Here is a 16,372-nt window from a genome sequence, read left to right as displayed (position 1 = left end):
TTTTTTTTTTTTTTTTTTTTTTTTTTTTTTTTTTTTTTTTTTTTTTTTTTTTTTTTTTTTTTTTTTTTTTTTTTTTTTTACGGGATATTTTTCTTGAATTTCCTCTTTGATAAATCTATTTTCTTTCTGAAAACATTCAGTTTATCGTTTATATATATATATATATATATGTTACAGATTTACCCCTTATGTACGGCAGAAACGTTATATTTTATTGGTAAAATAAATGTTAAATTATAAAGACGCCTCCAACTACACTATTTGTTTTAAAATATATTTCAAATCGAATATTTGACTACAATTTTATCATAAATTAGGAATTAAAATGAATATGATAGTAACTCGAATCAATTTAGAAAGGACTGAAACACGTAAATAGATTTATTTTATTTTATGGACTGAAACACGTAAATAGATTTATTTTATTTTATTTTATGAATAGTTTTAAAAGGTTGGTTAAAGATAATGATGTTTTTTTAAATAAATAGTAAAATTTAGAGGTATATTTTATAATTTAGCCAAAAACAAAATGATTTACTAATAAAATGTTGTTTTAATAGTTTAATCAATTTTTTAATATTAATCACATCATTATATAATAATTAGTCAATTTTACTAATATTTGCAATTTTTCTTTTTTTAGTTCAACAGAAAATTTTCTAAAATAAAATGTTTTAATCCGGTTTCAAATTCAAAAAGTTAACAACAAATTTAGGACACAACCCATCCACCCAAATATATTATTATTTTTGTTATTTTGTCTTAAATCATTTTATTAACGGTCGTGTTTTTTTTTTGTTAGTTTAAAATTAGATGTGTAAAGGAGACGCTAATTTAGGATTTTATTACATAATTTAGGAAATTAATAAAGACAATAATTAATTATTTATCTAAATTAAAATATATATCTAATCCCCAACAATCTGGAAGGAATGATTGAATGGTTAGAATGTGGTAAAGAAATCTAGTTAGATATCATTTCACATAAGAGAATTAGAGCCAAGCCTAGACTTTACTATGCATAGATGAGAGTTGTGTATTAGTATCATCATAGTAAAGATCACTTCCTTATCCATGCATATGAAATGCGCAGTGGAGACTATTAGGAGAGACTATCAGGAGAAGCTAGCGAACTTTTATAGTGACATCTTGATTGCTGAAGTCTACATGTATACCATGGATTTAACCTAGATTAATCCAAATAGGATAATACCTCAAGGTTACAATTTGATGTATGCTAGTATCGTGTGTGTGGAAACGAACAACGGTCCCCCAACTGGGCTTTTACTTCGTAAACCCATTGCAAGATAGGTGAGAGGCTACATAGGTACCTGGTAGGCAAGGAGCCGCTTCTTCCTAAATCTTAGCTTGACATTATGGATTTACTTAGGGTTCGCCAACTAACTTTTTGTATATGAAAATCCGGCACGATTAACTTTGTTCCATAATATCCGCCTAGTTTGAACTAGAACGAGGTTGCGCCTCATAGATTGAGGATACACATGATCATGACATAGACATAAGTAAAGTGGCTACCTATTTTACCATAGGATCTCGTTATAGAGGTCACACAAGCTTAGTGCCTCGATTAGTTTGATCATGAGAATGGCGTCAGCTTAGGTGAACCATCCAAAATGTTGATAGGGCCAAAACATGAAAGAACTTTTCATTAGAGTATTCAAAACCTGCTAGGAGCTTAGGTAAACTAAGGGGCTTAGGGTTAATTCTCGAGAGCTTAAAATCAGTTTGTGATGTTTAACGAAAAGTTGGATTTGATTTAGAGCTTACAAATAGGCTACTTATTGAATACATTGTTTATACTCATTTTTGCTACTTAATATTTTTGAAATGACAACTGAAGAGTTGATCGAGAATGGGAGCGTTCCAGAGTTGTAAACATTAACTACTTTAAGTATATAATGTATGTATACATACGCACGCATGCATTTGCATTTGCATTTGTTGTTTCCTTATTCGCTTGTCTTCTATCGAGTTTTTCATACATTTTATGTAAGTATGTAGTGGTTTATCATTCGACTCTTTTGAAAAATGAGTTGTGTATCAAATGTATGAGAAAGACAACCCTAAGCAACATGTCCAATTAAACTGAATTTATTGATCGTTACAGTACATTTTGTTAAACATAGGCAAAACATTTGGTACATGAAGAGATGTACCAGTCGTAGAGTTTGTTTGAATGCTAAAGAAAAATGTTTTTGACTTGTACATTACTCCAAAGCTTGTCTATTTACCATCGTCAACAACTTGTAAGAGAATTTTCAAATGTATTTTAAAAAAATAATTGTCTAACGTGCGTTCGTTACCAAAATTTTTTGCATCAAAAGAAGATTGTGTATCAAAGATTTAAAAATAAGATCCTGATTCTCGTTTTAAATTGAATTACTCCACAATCGAATTTCAAAACTTATTGAATGACGTAGATGTAATCAACCACAATAATTACTTGAAATATTATAAATGAGAGAGATAATACTCAAATTTATAAGAGTGAAAGTCAAAACTTGAGAGCTCAAATTCATTCCTTCGTGATCTGATTTTTACATATCAATATTGTGGATATTTATAGTCTCTCCACAAAAAAAAACTTCCAACCTTTCCGGTCATGATTGACAAATTTGATAATTTTCCACCACTTTTCAAATGTCCATTACTATAAATTATGATACGATTGACAAGTTTGATAACTTTCAAGTCAACTTGTAACACATGAAATGGAGGTTGATCTAAATATATTCAATTTTGTAGACAAAGAATAAACGTTTATTAATTTTATCCATAAGAAACTGATAGAATTTGAGAATTAAGATACTTATGACTTTCCAGGTATCTTTAGTGGTCGAGCATTTTTTTTTTTTTTTTTTTTTAAGGAAAACATCCTTCTTTGTTTTGAAAAATTGAAGCGACCCCATAAGCACAAATTTTGTTGGTAGCAAATCATTCTTCATCACATAAACCTATGTAAGTCATTTCCCAATGTTTCTTCCTGAAGAACACAAAAGAACGCCCATAAAATCTTGAATGAATATTTTTTTAAATCTTGAATGAATATTTTTTTAAATCTTGAATGAATGTTTTTATTTCATGTACTAGTAATACAATTAAACGTCATTAAAATTTATAACAATTAAGTAGATGAAATTAAAAGGCACTAGATAAAGTAACATACATATTTTATAGTTATTTTGAGGTCATCTAGTTAGATTATATGGTGATAGTGGATCCAATCTTAGTACAATATTATATTATGTATCTGATTAAATAAGTGGATTCACTCAAATGGTACAAAATCTATGAAATGACATAGTTGTTTCAATCCTATTGTGTCACATGATATTGTTCTGAAAAAGTCGGATGATTCTTTATGAAGATGAAGAAGTGGATAAACAGTCGGAAAAGATAAAGATAGCACAAACCAACAAATTGATCCAAAAAGAATCAACACTCTGTGGAGTTGAATTGGAAGAACATAATCAAACATGAACTTAGTTGATGCGAAGAAAATGAAGGTAAGGCAAAGAAAGCGGAGTTATAACACAGCACACAGGACGTACTTGAATTCTTTGGATTGGTATGATCTTAATTACCACAAGAAAACTAATTGTTGTAAGCTCATTTATTCCTCACAAAACTGTAAGTTTAATAATGTACACCAAACTTGGTTACTGAATTTGGTATTATTTTGAGTTGAATACTAATTAGTAATGGGAAGGGTGGATTGTGGGAACCCCGTTCTCTTGACGAACCTCCCTTTCATTCTGGGCCTCTTCTCCGCATTCAGTTTCCTTACTTCGTACCTTATTTTCTTCGAAAACAACCTCGTCCGCCGCTTCTCCCTGTACCGCGACACCCTGGCCTCCCTCCCCCCGTCCCTCCCCCCATACTCCCCACATCTCACTCCACATATCGCCTGCACCAACGCAAATTTATTCAATTAATCAATTAAGGTGTTGAAGGCAATTTTATTTACTCAAGGACAGAATGAAAAATACCACGCAGTGGGGCCACGAGTTGTCCGGCTCGAAATCCGGGCGTTCTCCGGTCGTCCATGGAGACTTATCGTTACCCCAGGCTGCAATCACTGCATCCCAGTCCAATTGCAACCCCACTTTTCTCTTCTTCTTCAATTTATCTTCTTCCACTTTACAATCCTCCTCTTCTCTTTCCTTCTTCACTCCCACCATCTTCAATTCCTGCACGTACTCCTCCAAGTTCAATTCGAATGGTTCTCTCATCAGATCCACCTCGGCCTCCAATTCATTTTCAAATCTACAATTTCCTCTGTTAGCTTCTTCACCATCTTCCTCCACCTTAACTCTCCGGGTTGACGTGTCATCTTTTTCTATGCTGAGCCCAATACCCAGCCCCTCCATGTCAAAGCACTCGCTCTCTAAATTCCTCCCCAGCAAGCTCTCCACGTCGGCAGCAAACTCTTCCAGATCCAAATCGGATGGGAGGAACCCATGAAAATTCCCTGCCTCATCACCCATCGATTTGGAGGATTGGGTTTCGTCAACAAACGGCTCAAACGTGGGGACTCTATACAACAGATGATCCTCTTCATTCTCTTCAACCCAGGTGCCTTCGTCCGCCTCTGGCACCAGGGAGAACGAGGGGTTGGACAGAAGGGAGACAACATCGTCGGACTTGCGGCGTGGGCGCGGGGTGCGTGGCTTCCGGGTGAACCCGGATACCCAGGACGGAGAAGGGGGTTTTGAGGAGGCGGTGTTGAGACGGAGGCGTTGATGGCGGCGAGCAAGAGGGTTGGCAGAGTGGACGGCAGAGTCGCAGGATTGGCAGAGGAAGGCGTCGTCTGCGGCGCAGTACCAACGGGCACGCTTACGGACGCAACTGTCGCAGGCTCTGGCGGTCTTGCCGCCCACTGCGTTGGCTATGTTTTTGGTTAACATGTTTTGAAGCAGTTTCAATTTGGAATAACACTGAAAGGGGAGTGGAGAAATGAGAGGAAAAGTGGGTGGGTGGGTGGGTGCATGGGGGATGAGTTTGCGAAAAATTGTTGGCGTCGGGCGGTTTACTTAGAGGCAGAACATGTCAGAATAATGGCCCCACTTTTGTAGTCACTCATTTTTACTGGATAAAAAGTATTTAGAGAATTGAAGCCATGAACTGTGATGATTATTATAAAACAACACACACTTTAATTTAATCGTAAAAATAAAAATGAGAACAAAAATTGAGGACGGTTCGGGAAGAGTGTGGTTTGTTTGGGTTCGCTTTAACGCCATGACCCACATGTTGCTCTTTTTACAGTCCATGGAACAGCGGTCTATGTTTGAGCATTGCAGTTTGAAGGCTATCCATGGCCACGGAAGAGAGAGAGAGAGAGAGAGCGAGAGAGAGAGAGAGGTCTTATCTGGTTTCCAATTGGGTGAGGGTGTAATATGATCCTAATCTGTGGACTCCCATTGGGCAGCTCTCTAATCGCAGGGATTTCATGGTGGGGCGCACCCAGAAAGCGAAGCCAGTCTTCATCCCGTGGGGTTGAAGGGGACTTGGTGGGGTATTGTGGGGTTTTGTGGGGTTTTGTTGGCTTGTCTCTCTTTTCTCACTTAAAAAGTTGAGTTCTTGTTTGGAGGTTAAATGGGTCCATTGGAGTGCCACCTAATTTTGGTCCCTCTAAATTATTCTTTCTATGCACTAAAATTAACGCAACCAAACCCATCCCTCTTTCTATTCAACCATTTTCACCCCCCAACCTTTCCCTTTCCACTAATTTGTGGGTTAAATTACTCCATTCCTCTTTAATCTTTCAGGTTTGCATTTAATTTCTAAACTTTTATATTTTCCAAAACTTAATTCTGTAACTTTAAAAAATATTTTGAAATTTCTTTTATTATTATACCATAAATTTATTCTCAAACTTATTTTTAAACTTTTTAAATTTTTAAATTTAGGAGTCTCTATCGTTTATCCCCTTACATTCAAATAAATTGACAAAGAAATGTGACATTAATATTATTTGCTGTGCTCTTCAAGATAGGGTGGAAAAATTCAAATCTTAGCTTAATTTGTTTCTTTTCTCTTTTTCTTAATTTCCAATGAAAATAATGTCTTAAAACTAAAAGAAAATGATAGTGGTATTTATATTTAAATTCTATCTCTTATATTGGATCATGAGGTTTTTGTTATTTTGTTTCAACTATTTCGTTTATGGTTACTTTTATTTGAAATAGGTTTTATGAACGCTTAAGTCATGACATTGTTTACAAAATACTTTAAAAGAAAATTGTATGCCTGATGATGACCTTATTATTTTTATAGGAAAAATAGGGTCTTTACCAAAAAAATAAATAAAGAAAAGAGACAAAAACGTAATTGAATTTTGGGCATTTTCTTCGGGTTTACTCGTGACTTAGATGGGTCGGTTTGTGTTGTCCCCAGTGGGATGCCATTATTAGTATAATGATGTGTGCATATAGCCCACAGAGATATTGTCCATTTGGGTGTGGTACATTATTATTTTTTTAATTCTGCAGTACATTCTCACATTTGATGTAACAATCATAGGAATTATGCGTATATTTTTTAAAATGTATGCCAAGATATTATTTTATAATAACTAATATCTTTCAGTCATTGTCTTGGATGGAAATTATCTCAATTTGTGAATTATATTTATGGTTGTAAGATTTGGCCATAAATTATTTCCTTAACCTTATCCTCAAACTATTTTCATCCTTTCAACTCATTCCTCTCTCTCTCTTCTCAATCTCTGTTGAGTCAATACCAATTTTAAGAAGGATAAGAAGCAAGGGAGAGTTGAAATCAAGTTTAAAATTAGGTTTCAAACTAAACTTCCACGAGTAGGATCAAATGAACATCAATTTGAAAATTTTAATGACCTTGATTTAGGCCCGTTTTACTGTAACACCAGTAAAAAAAAATAAAAAATAATAATAATAATAAATAAATAAATAAATAAAGAATAACAATTAAAAAAAGATAAATAATTAATCAGGAAGAGAAAACGTTTCTTAAACCACCTTGTAGTTCCTGAAAAAAAAAAAACAATAATAATAATAAAAAATAATAAAAGTGTCTATCAGCAAATTTACCGCACGCTGCATAATTATGAGACTTAACCTGTAAGTTACCTTTCACAGAAATTAAGTGATCTTATTTTCCCTTGTCTGACTTTTCACAAGAAATTAGGTCATTTCTCATTTCCCTTATCAAATTAATTAATTTTTTTTATAAAAAATTACGAGAAATTACGCTCGATTTGGCTGTGATTCCACTTGCCACAATCACACTCTTGAAGTAGCGAGATAGCTATTGAGCAACACGTATTTTAATCTTGTGTCAAGCTATATCATGTCATCTATTATACTTGATCATAATCATCATTCAATTAGGGGCATATCATAATTCTTGTGTCAAGCTACCTCATGTCATTCATTTTCATGTTCCTCGTACCAATTAGCTACTTATCTCGAGAAACTTCAAAAGGTGAGAAATAGTATATTTCTTTCTTCAATACTTATCCAAAACTCTCAATTAAGCTTTAAAATCACACCGAAAACTAGCATGGTTGAGAAAATGTTGAATTGAACTAGTGGATAAATGGATCAAAGTTCTACATTACTTTTATTGAAAATATGATTTCAGTAAGAATATATGAATTTATTTTCTAAGACACAAATTAGATGGGTTTGCACCTTCACTTGTTTTTTAATTCGATAACTCATAATTATGTTTTATGTTTTAATTTTGTGCGTCCTTCTCGTTTTGATTCACTTTATGTAATATTGGTTGGGGAGGAGAACGAAACACCCTTTACAAGGATGTGAAAACCTTTCTCTAGCAGACTCGTTTTAAAGCCTTGAGAAGAAGTCTGAAAGGGAAACCCTAAAGAGGACAATATCGGCTAACGGTGGGCTTGAGCCATTACCCTCCATGTTAGTTACATTGCGATCTATGATTCAAAAAGAAAGTCGTGACAGTAAGCATTTGATAATCAGATTCCACATGAACCTGCATGTCAAATGTCTTTTAGAGCATTGAGGCTATAGGACCCACGTAAAAGTGATTATTGTAATATAAAACTATGTAAAATTCTTATGGTCAATGCTAATAAATGATCCAACCCTAATTTTTTTTTCAACATTGTTGTGGTTTAATAAATTTAAGCGTTTTCATCTAATTTAACAAGTTTTTCACCATTATTGTAAAATTTTTATCTCGTGATTTATAACAACTCCCAACAATCATGTATCACGGCTCCGTACAATTATTTTGGAGAATGAGTCGATAAAAATAGGGTAAACATATAAGTTTGATGATCCCTAATTATTAAACATTCAAGGAAGGATAACATATTAGTTCAATAATGAAAATTTGTTATGAGATTGGATTATTATTGTTCATTTTTTATAACAAAAAAACTTCGATAAAGTAAGTTACTCGATATTCAACCATTAATTCAACGGGAAATGTATATTGACATTATATTATCATTTTATGACAATAAGATGAAAAAAATAAAGAATAAAGTTAGAGATAAAAGAATTTCCATGAGTAATTAGATTTTCAACCAAATTATATTTAATACTCTTTATATTTTCATTGAAGTTGAAAGCTATTTTTGGAAACAACTCATTTGGGAGGCAATAAATATGTTTTTTTTGCCCATAGATATTATTTTTCCACCATCTAAGCTTGGTTCATAGTAGTCCACGTGGTTGGTGTAAAAAAATTGTTTATGACGTATAAATAAACTTTGGAGGACAGGAAAATGATTTGATAGTAACACTAAAATGATGGCTAATAATGTCGCAATGAAAGGCATCAAATTTATAATGTCAAAGGACAACTTAAAATAAAAAATCAAAAAATTAAGGTCTTGTTTCTTTTCAAGGATTTGGTATTTATATATTTTCTGAGCAAAAATTGATATTAGTTTTGTTGCTTTTTAAATTATATTTTACTTTATTAAACCTTCCGAACTAAATGAGCTAATCATCAAATGGAATAAAATTGACTGAAATTGATAGATTAATTTAGATTCATATGTATTGTTCAGTCATGACTGGACTCCGAACATTTTGATATATATATATATTTTTTTGATTTGGATTTGTAACTTGTACCTTTATCATTAATAACATGAGTGTAGTTATACTCATATGGTTGAAGACATTATATTGCTATGTTCAGGTGACAATATATGAGCATGTTTGAATTATTTATGAACATGCAAGCACCTCTTTTTTTATTAACAGATCGTGTCATAGAAAATTATAAGACCCATGTCTTTAAGTGAATTTATTTTTCAATCTTTTTTTTAAGTTTAAAATTTTGAAACTTTTTAAGAGTCTTAGAGATTGAATTTTGAAATGACGTAGAGGACAGAAGTACAGTAAAAAAAAATCAACGTCGAAGAAAAAAAAAATTATTTCCACCTCTAGTTTACTAACAAAGGGTTTGTAAGTGACTAAACCTAAGAATCTAAGATAGAAGAAAGGAAAAAGGAAGAAAAGTAAAAGAAAGAGGAGAAGTTATGATTTGAAAGAGAAAAATAAAGGTGACAAGGAATCGTGGGAACCGAAAGCTCTGCGATAAAATGACAACTTAGAAAACTCTAATACCAAATGACAAGAAATCATTAGAAAAGAAATAATATTCAAATTACTTTGTTGATCGAACATTTCAAGGTAAGAATACTTGTTTGATATTCCGAATCACTCTACAAATAAGATCGATCATGATAAGCTTGAATGATTTTAAATATGCCATCTAAATTATATAGAATTGCAAACAAACTTAGCCAATAGCTAACAAAAGAACAAATGTTTTTTTACTACAATCGATGGTAACATACATAACTTTATATAACTTCATGACGAAAACCTTAATCTTCATGAGATATTTCAAGAGTTTGTAATATTCATACTTTATGACTTAATTAGCGCAATGTAAATGTAACCTAAAATAACTAAAAAGTTTTCAAACTTAAAATACAATAATAAAACATCATAAATCCAGTTTTCAATTATCTATCATAAATTTGTAATCATCTAAAAATAAATGAAGCCCCACAAGTATCTTGAAGACTTTGTTGCATACATGAAGCTTGATTTTCTTTACTGTGGCATTAATATTGTATCATTGAGATGTCTTGGTTCATATCAAAAGGGAAAACTAAAAATCGGGTCCAAATATGGTCAAGGTCTCTTCTCAAGAGCTGTTTAGTCAACATTGGAGAGCTAATCGGGATGTTTGGCTCATCCTAGTCTGTCAAGAATCGAGGAAAAACGAGAGGTAAGATTTTTAGATTTTAGATTCAATTTTTCCTCATATCCATGAGATTTTGGGAGAGTTATGTTTTGAAATTTCAATATGTTGTTGTAGGGAAGAACTTACACCACTTTTACGAAGGAAGTTAGAGTTGAATCAAACTAGAAGTTAGAGTTTTGACGATCTTCAAGAACGGTAAATTTTCTCATTTTTGACCGATTTTGCATGAGATTATTTCTCTCAATATTTAATAAAAATGCATGAGGTTAATTTTGTTGGAACGTTGGATTAAAATTCTACCATTTTGGTGAAGGAACCTAGTTGGCGAGAAAAAAATATGAAATTTGAAAAAGAAAGAAGAAAAAACATGAGTTCTAGAAAGAAAAAATAACAAAGGAAATTGCATATGCAGGCAACCCGCATTACGAATGGAAGTGGCAAATGTGTTAGGCGACGACTAGGACATGTCTCAAAATGAAAGTGGTGAAATGCAACCGGTTCTCGTGTGGACACACATCGATAGTAGAGGGAGGCACACATTACATAAATAGAGGGAGACCTAAACTACCTCATCTAACCTCATATGAGACCTAGCTTTGCCAATACATGATTTCGCCAATAAAAGCGTGCCACATTTCACGAGATAGCGCCAGTCTCGCCCAAGCGTGTGTCTGTACTCGGACCTGAGCTGCACACATGGGGTAAAATTAAAATAAAATAAAAATGTGTGAATGTCATGACCCAAATTTAGAAGCATCAAAATTTAGATTGAGAATAAAAAGGTGGAAGAAAATCATAATAATAATAAATAATAATAATAATAAAAAAAAAGGTAAAATTAAAACTAAATTAAAAAGACGGACAACACCACAATAAAATATAAAAATCATTTTCAATTATAAGATATTGTTGTTGAAATTTATCGTAATCACGAAAAAGTGTTCCCGATACAATTACAAAATAAAATAGAAAAGACTCAGATATAAAATAGAGTGACGCTCCAGATAGACTCCTATGTGACTACACAGCTCTCGAATGCTCCTTCCCTTGATCGACAATCTACAAACACTTGAAAAAAGGAAGGGAAGGGTGAGTAAAAAGATACTCGCTTATTTGGGATCTGTTAAGTTTACGCCTCATTTAGGAATCCGTTAACTATTACCACACTCTATAGTGACACCTATCATGAACTAAACTATTTATATAGTCCCTTGTCTCTTATGAGAGTGGGTTTATTACACACACAATACTAACTCTATATACTACTTATGTAGTCCATCGTTTCTTCTCAAGGTGGTTTGTTCTACACACCATAGTATCCTCAATTAGCTACTTATGTAGTCCCTCATCCCTTGTTAAGGCGGGTTATTGTACACACTGTAGTTGTTCATCATGTTATCTACTCATGTAGTCCCTTGTCCCCTCTAAAAACGAGTTTGTTCCACACTCAATCCTGGTTTTTTATGTTACTTACTCATGTAGTCCCTCATCTTCTCTCAAGACGAGTTTATAGGACTTAACATGTTTCTACTCACAATGGTAATTCTTTATGTCATCTATTTATATAGTCATTCGTTTCCTCTCGAGGCAAGTTTCTTCTACACACAATAGTAGTTCCTTGTGTCATCTATTTTTGTAGTCCCGCATCCCCTCTTAGGACGAGTTTCTTCCACATACAATGGTAGTTCTTCATGTTACCCTCGTCCATGTGGGTTTACGGGTCTTGGCCCGTTTCTACACACAGTGGTAATTCCTCATATCACCTACTCATGTAGTTCTTATTGAATAAACGTTACATGTTATTTTTAGTTAATTTTAGTGGGTTTTAAATTCAAAAGTCAGCCAAAAGGCCAAGAGTGTTGGAGATGAAAGGTCGAGAGTGTTTATAGGAAATAGTGGCATTTTATGGGATAGAAACCGTGGCATTCTGATGACTATGTTCAGTTTTAGAAGAGCTTATAAATACACTGTATACTCTCTATTGTGAAAAGTAGAGAAAAAGAAAAAGAAAAGAAAAAAAAAAAAAACAAAACAAAACAAAGAAGTGATAGAAGAGGGTTTTTTTTTTTCAAATAAATAGAGTGTTATTTGTATCTTTCTATCGTTAGTGTGTGTGAGATTTATTTCACAAATTTGTGCGATTTCTTTAACAAATTGGTATCAGAGCCAATGACGATTGTGATGGGTCAAATGTCACTACCATGACTAACGAAGACAAACTACAAGAATTGGAGCATTCAAATGAAAGCTCTTCTCGGTTTTCAAGATGCATGGGAGGTGGTCGAAAAAGGCTTTGAAGAACCAAAAGATACCACGGGTTATACAACGGCAAAAAACAAGCCGTTAAAAGAGGTGCGATCAAAGGATAAGGCGGCACTATGCATGTTGTTCCGAGCCGTTGACGAGTCGGGCTTTGAGAAGATTGCCAGTGCAATTACTTCAAAAGAAGCGTGAGACACTTTAGGAAAAGTGTTCAAAGGAACCGACTGAGTCAAGCAAGTGCGTCTCCAAAATCTTAGTGGCGAGTTGGAGAGCATGAAGATGAAGAAGTCTGAAAGTGTATCTGATTACATCATATATGTACAGACTGTGGTAAACCAACTCAACCGAAACAGAGAAATGTTAGCCGAGACGCGAGTTGTGGAGAAGATTTTGAGATCATTAACCAACAACTTTGAGAATTTTGTATGCACGATAGAAGAGTCAAATGACCTAGCGATGTTCATGGTTGACGAGCTCGCCGGTTCTCTCGAGGCACAGGAGCAACGTAAGAAGAAGGAAGAAACACTTGATCAAGCACTTCAAACCAAGGCGTCAATCAAAGATGAAAAGGTACTCTATTCTCAAAATTTTCAAGCTAGAGGTCGTGGCCGTGGAAATCGTGGAAATGGTTGCGGTGGTTAAGGCAGCAGTTATGAAGGATACTATAAGGAGAAGGGACAGTCGAGCCAAGCAAATTGGCGTGGAAGAGGACGTAGTCAAGGAAGAGGCGGCCGATCAATTTTTTCCAACATTAAGTGCTACAAATGTCACAAATATGGTCACTATGCGAATGATTATAACTCTGACAAATGTTACCGATTGTGGTAGAGTAGGAAATTTTGCAAAAGATTGTCGAGCCGATAAAAAGGTGGAAGGAACAACCAACCGAGCCTTGGAAGACGTAACAAATGAAGGTCTTCTCTTGATGGCTCAAAATGAAGAGAACAGCAACGACGAAACTTTGTGGTATCTCGAATCATGGGCAAACAACCATGTGTTGTCACGAGTACCTATTCAAAGAGATGCAAAATATTGAAGATGGTCATGTGTCATTTGGAGATGCGTCAAAGGTGGAGGTCAAAGGCTGAGGTACGATACATTTCTTGCAAAAGGATGGTTTAATAGGGTCAATCCAAGATGTTTATTACGTACCAGACCTCAAGACCAACATATTGAGTATGGGGAAACTTACAGAGAAAGGTTACTCGATATTCTTAAAAGACCATTTGCTAAACTTGAAGGACAAGCAAGGGTGGGTGGTTGGTTGCTCAAGTCGAGATAGGAAGAAATCTGATGTACAAACTGAATTTAAGAAGCATATGAGAAAACTGTTTGCGAGTCGACGTAGAAGACAAGACATCACTATGGCATCTCCACTTTGGTCACTTACATCATGGCGGCCTAAAAAAGCTAGCGAAGAAGAATATGGTGCACGGGCTACCCAACATGGACTACAAAGGAAAAATTTGTGAAGAAAGCGTGCTCAGCAAGCATACGAGAACCTCAATTTAAAACAAGGCTGAATTTTGGGCTAAACAACCTCTCGAGTTGATTCAATACATATATATGTTAGATAAATCCCTAGGTTGAAAATCTCTCTGAAAAATATTTCTATTTTTAGTTTTTAGTTACTCTTTTTTAGTTAACCCCACAATTAAAGTGAGTGGGATTCACACGCTCGAGTTGAATGACTTTAATTTAGGTGTCATTTTCTTTTCTATTGTGAGGATATATTGTTATTTAAATATGCTAATTGAATGATAAACAGACATCGGGTATTCAGCGCATACTTTCTCTTTGTTATTTTTCTGTTAGTTTCTTCTTCCAAGAGTATTCCTTCGACTTTTTCCTCCAGCTTTTTCCTCAAAGATTTCCAACTCAATCAAAACAACAAGTGGTATCAGAGCCTAGTTTAATTCACCGGTGGTATATCATTGCAAAGGAGCCAACTGTATCAAAAGCCAAGTTGAATCGCTCAAATGATTAGAACGTCGACCTAACAACACACACGTCTCAGGTTTAAGTAGAAGAAAATGTAAAGCGTGAAATTACACACATCGTGGGGTCCATCCCGAGCAAGCTTGCTCACTCCTCCACGCCGCCACCGAGGGCCAGCTTCTCCATCACCGCCTCTAAGAGGCCGATGCCATGAAGACAGACGTCGAGTTGTCGTCGAGCGGGTGGTCAAGGAGACAAATGCCTTTGTGCAGTACCCGATGCTGACGTCTCTCTCCACCAAGCGCACCACACAATCGGCCTGGGAGGGTATCAAATCTCGTCGGGTTGGTATGCAGTGAGTGTGGGAATCCAACATCGAGCGGCTGCGGAAGGAGCTCTTAGAGATCCGCTTTAAGAATGGTGAATTCATCGATGACTTTTCAATGCAAATCACAGGGTGCCGCTTCAGCTATCGACAATGGCTTGCACGCCTAAAGATCGGCGAGAGGGGCGAGCAGCATGGCACCATGAGCTTTGTGGGAAAAAAGAGGAAATTAAAAGGAGTTGACTAATGGGGGGTGAGGGGCGAGTGTTCCCTCAGATTGGCGAGAGGGGTGAGCAGCATGAGCACCGGTGATGGGTCCTCGACACAAGGGCAACAAAACTATATGACAGGGGTAGCATGAGCTTGCGGGAAAGAAGGGGGGGATCAAAAGAAGGGGTTGACTGATGGCAAGGAGAGGGGCGAGCAGCATGAGCACCGGTGATGGGTCCTCGACATAGGGGCAACAAAACCATATGATAGGGGTTGCGGGCCCATCAAGCTAGCAACCCCATGCGGCAAGACCCTCTTCCTCCTGCTCGTCGATGACAAAAGCCGCTTCATGTGGCTGATCCTTTGCTGCAAGCGAAAAATGAGGCGGCAGAGGCAATTAAGCTCATTCAGCGGGAGGCCGAATGCGGGAAGAAGATAAGAATGCTGCACACGGACTGAAGCGGAGAATTCACCTCAGTGAGCTCAGCAGGAGGAATGCGGGAAGAAGATGCGAATGCTGCACACGGATTGAGGTGGAGAATTCACCTCAGCGAGCTGACTGATGGCGGGCCAATCTAGTGCTAAAACTGCGGGAAGAAAGAAGGTGTCAACTGCTGGGCATAACAACGGCACCGATTGGGGAGCCAATTCAAGTGAAGGAGGAGCAAGTGTTCACTCAGATTGGTGAGAGTGGCAATCAGCATGAGCACCGACAATGGGTCCTCGACACAGGGACAATAAAACCATATGACTGGGGCTGCAGGCCCATCAAGCCGGCGACATCAGGCGGCAAGACCCTCTTCCTCCTGCTGGTCGATGAGAAAAGTCGCTTCACGTGGCTGATCCTCTGCAAGCAAAAAGGGAGGCGGCAGAGACAATTAAGCGCATTCAAGCGTGAGGGAGGCCGAATGCAGGAAGAAGATGCGAATGCTGCGCACGGATCGAGGCAGAGAATTTGCCTCAGCGAGCTTCAGTAAGTACTGCGACGAGCTCAACATGTAGCGGAAACTAACGACGCCCTACTCCCCCCAATAGAACGAGGTGGTGGAATGTCAAAATCAGACCAATGTCGGGACAACAACATTGCAGATGACAGTCGGGATGCCCAGGAGGTTATGGAGAGAGGCGATAATGACAACCGTCTACCTCCTCAATCTGTCGCCAACACGAAGCCTCGACGGGAAGATGCCACACGAGACCTGGTAGAACAAGAAGCCAGTGGTACATCATCTCCGAGTGTTCGGCTGCGTCGCATACATGAAGGTCGCATATCCCCACCTCGCCAAGCTCGATCCCAGGGGGCTGAAAGTCATCTTCATCGGCTACGAACCCAGGAGCAAGGCGTATAGGCTCTATGATCTT

At 36.3% G+C, this 16,372-nt stretch overlaps 1 protein-coding gene across 1 annotated transcript; it reads right to left on the bottom strand.

The window, feature by feature from the left end:
* Positions 1-3,550: 3,550 nt before the first annotated feature.
* Positions 3,551-5,077, bottom strand: LOC111430009 (zinc finger protein CONSTANS-LIKE 16-like). The gene is made up of 2 exons (XM_023066111.1): positions 4,011-5,077; positions 3,551-3,928 (listed from the first exon to the last, which is right to left on the bottom strand). Exons 1-2 carry the CDS (start codon positions 4,926-4,928, stop codon positions 3,713-3,715), a joined length of 1,134 nt encoding a protein of 377 aa, XP_022921879.1. The 5' UTR covers positions 4,929-5,077; the 3' UTR covers positions 3,551-3,712.
* Between the last annotated feature and the right edge of the window lie 11,295 nt (positions 5,078-16,372).

The sequence above is a fragment of the Cucurbita moschata genome, unplaced genomic scaffold (genome assembly GCF_002738365.1).
Source record: "Cucurbita moschata cultivar Rifu unplaced genomic scaffold, Cmos_1.0 Cmo_Scf00002, whole genome shotgun sequence".
In the NCBI taxonomy this organism is placed as follows: domain Eukaryota; kingdom Viridiplantae; phylum Streptophyta; class Magnoliopsida; order Cucurbitales; family Cucurbitaceae; genus Cucurbita; species Cucurbita moschata.
The sequence above is the reverse complement of the archived record's forward strand: the minus strand, read 5'-3'. Positions and strand labels throughout refer to the sequence as shown.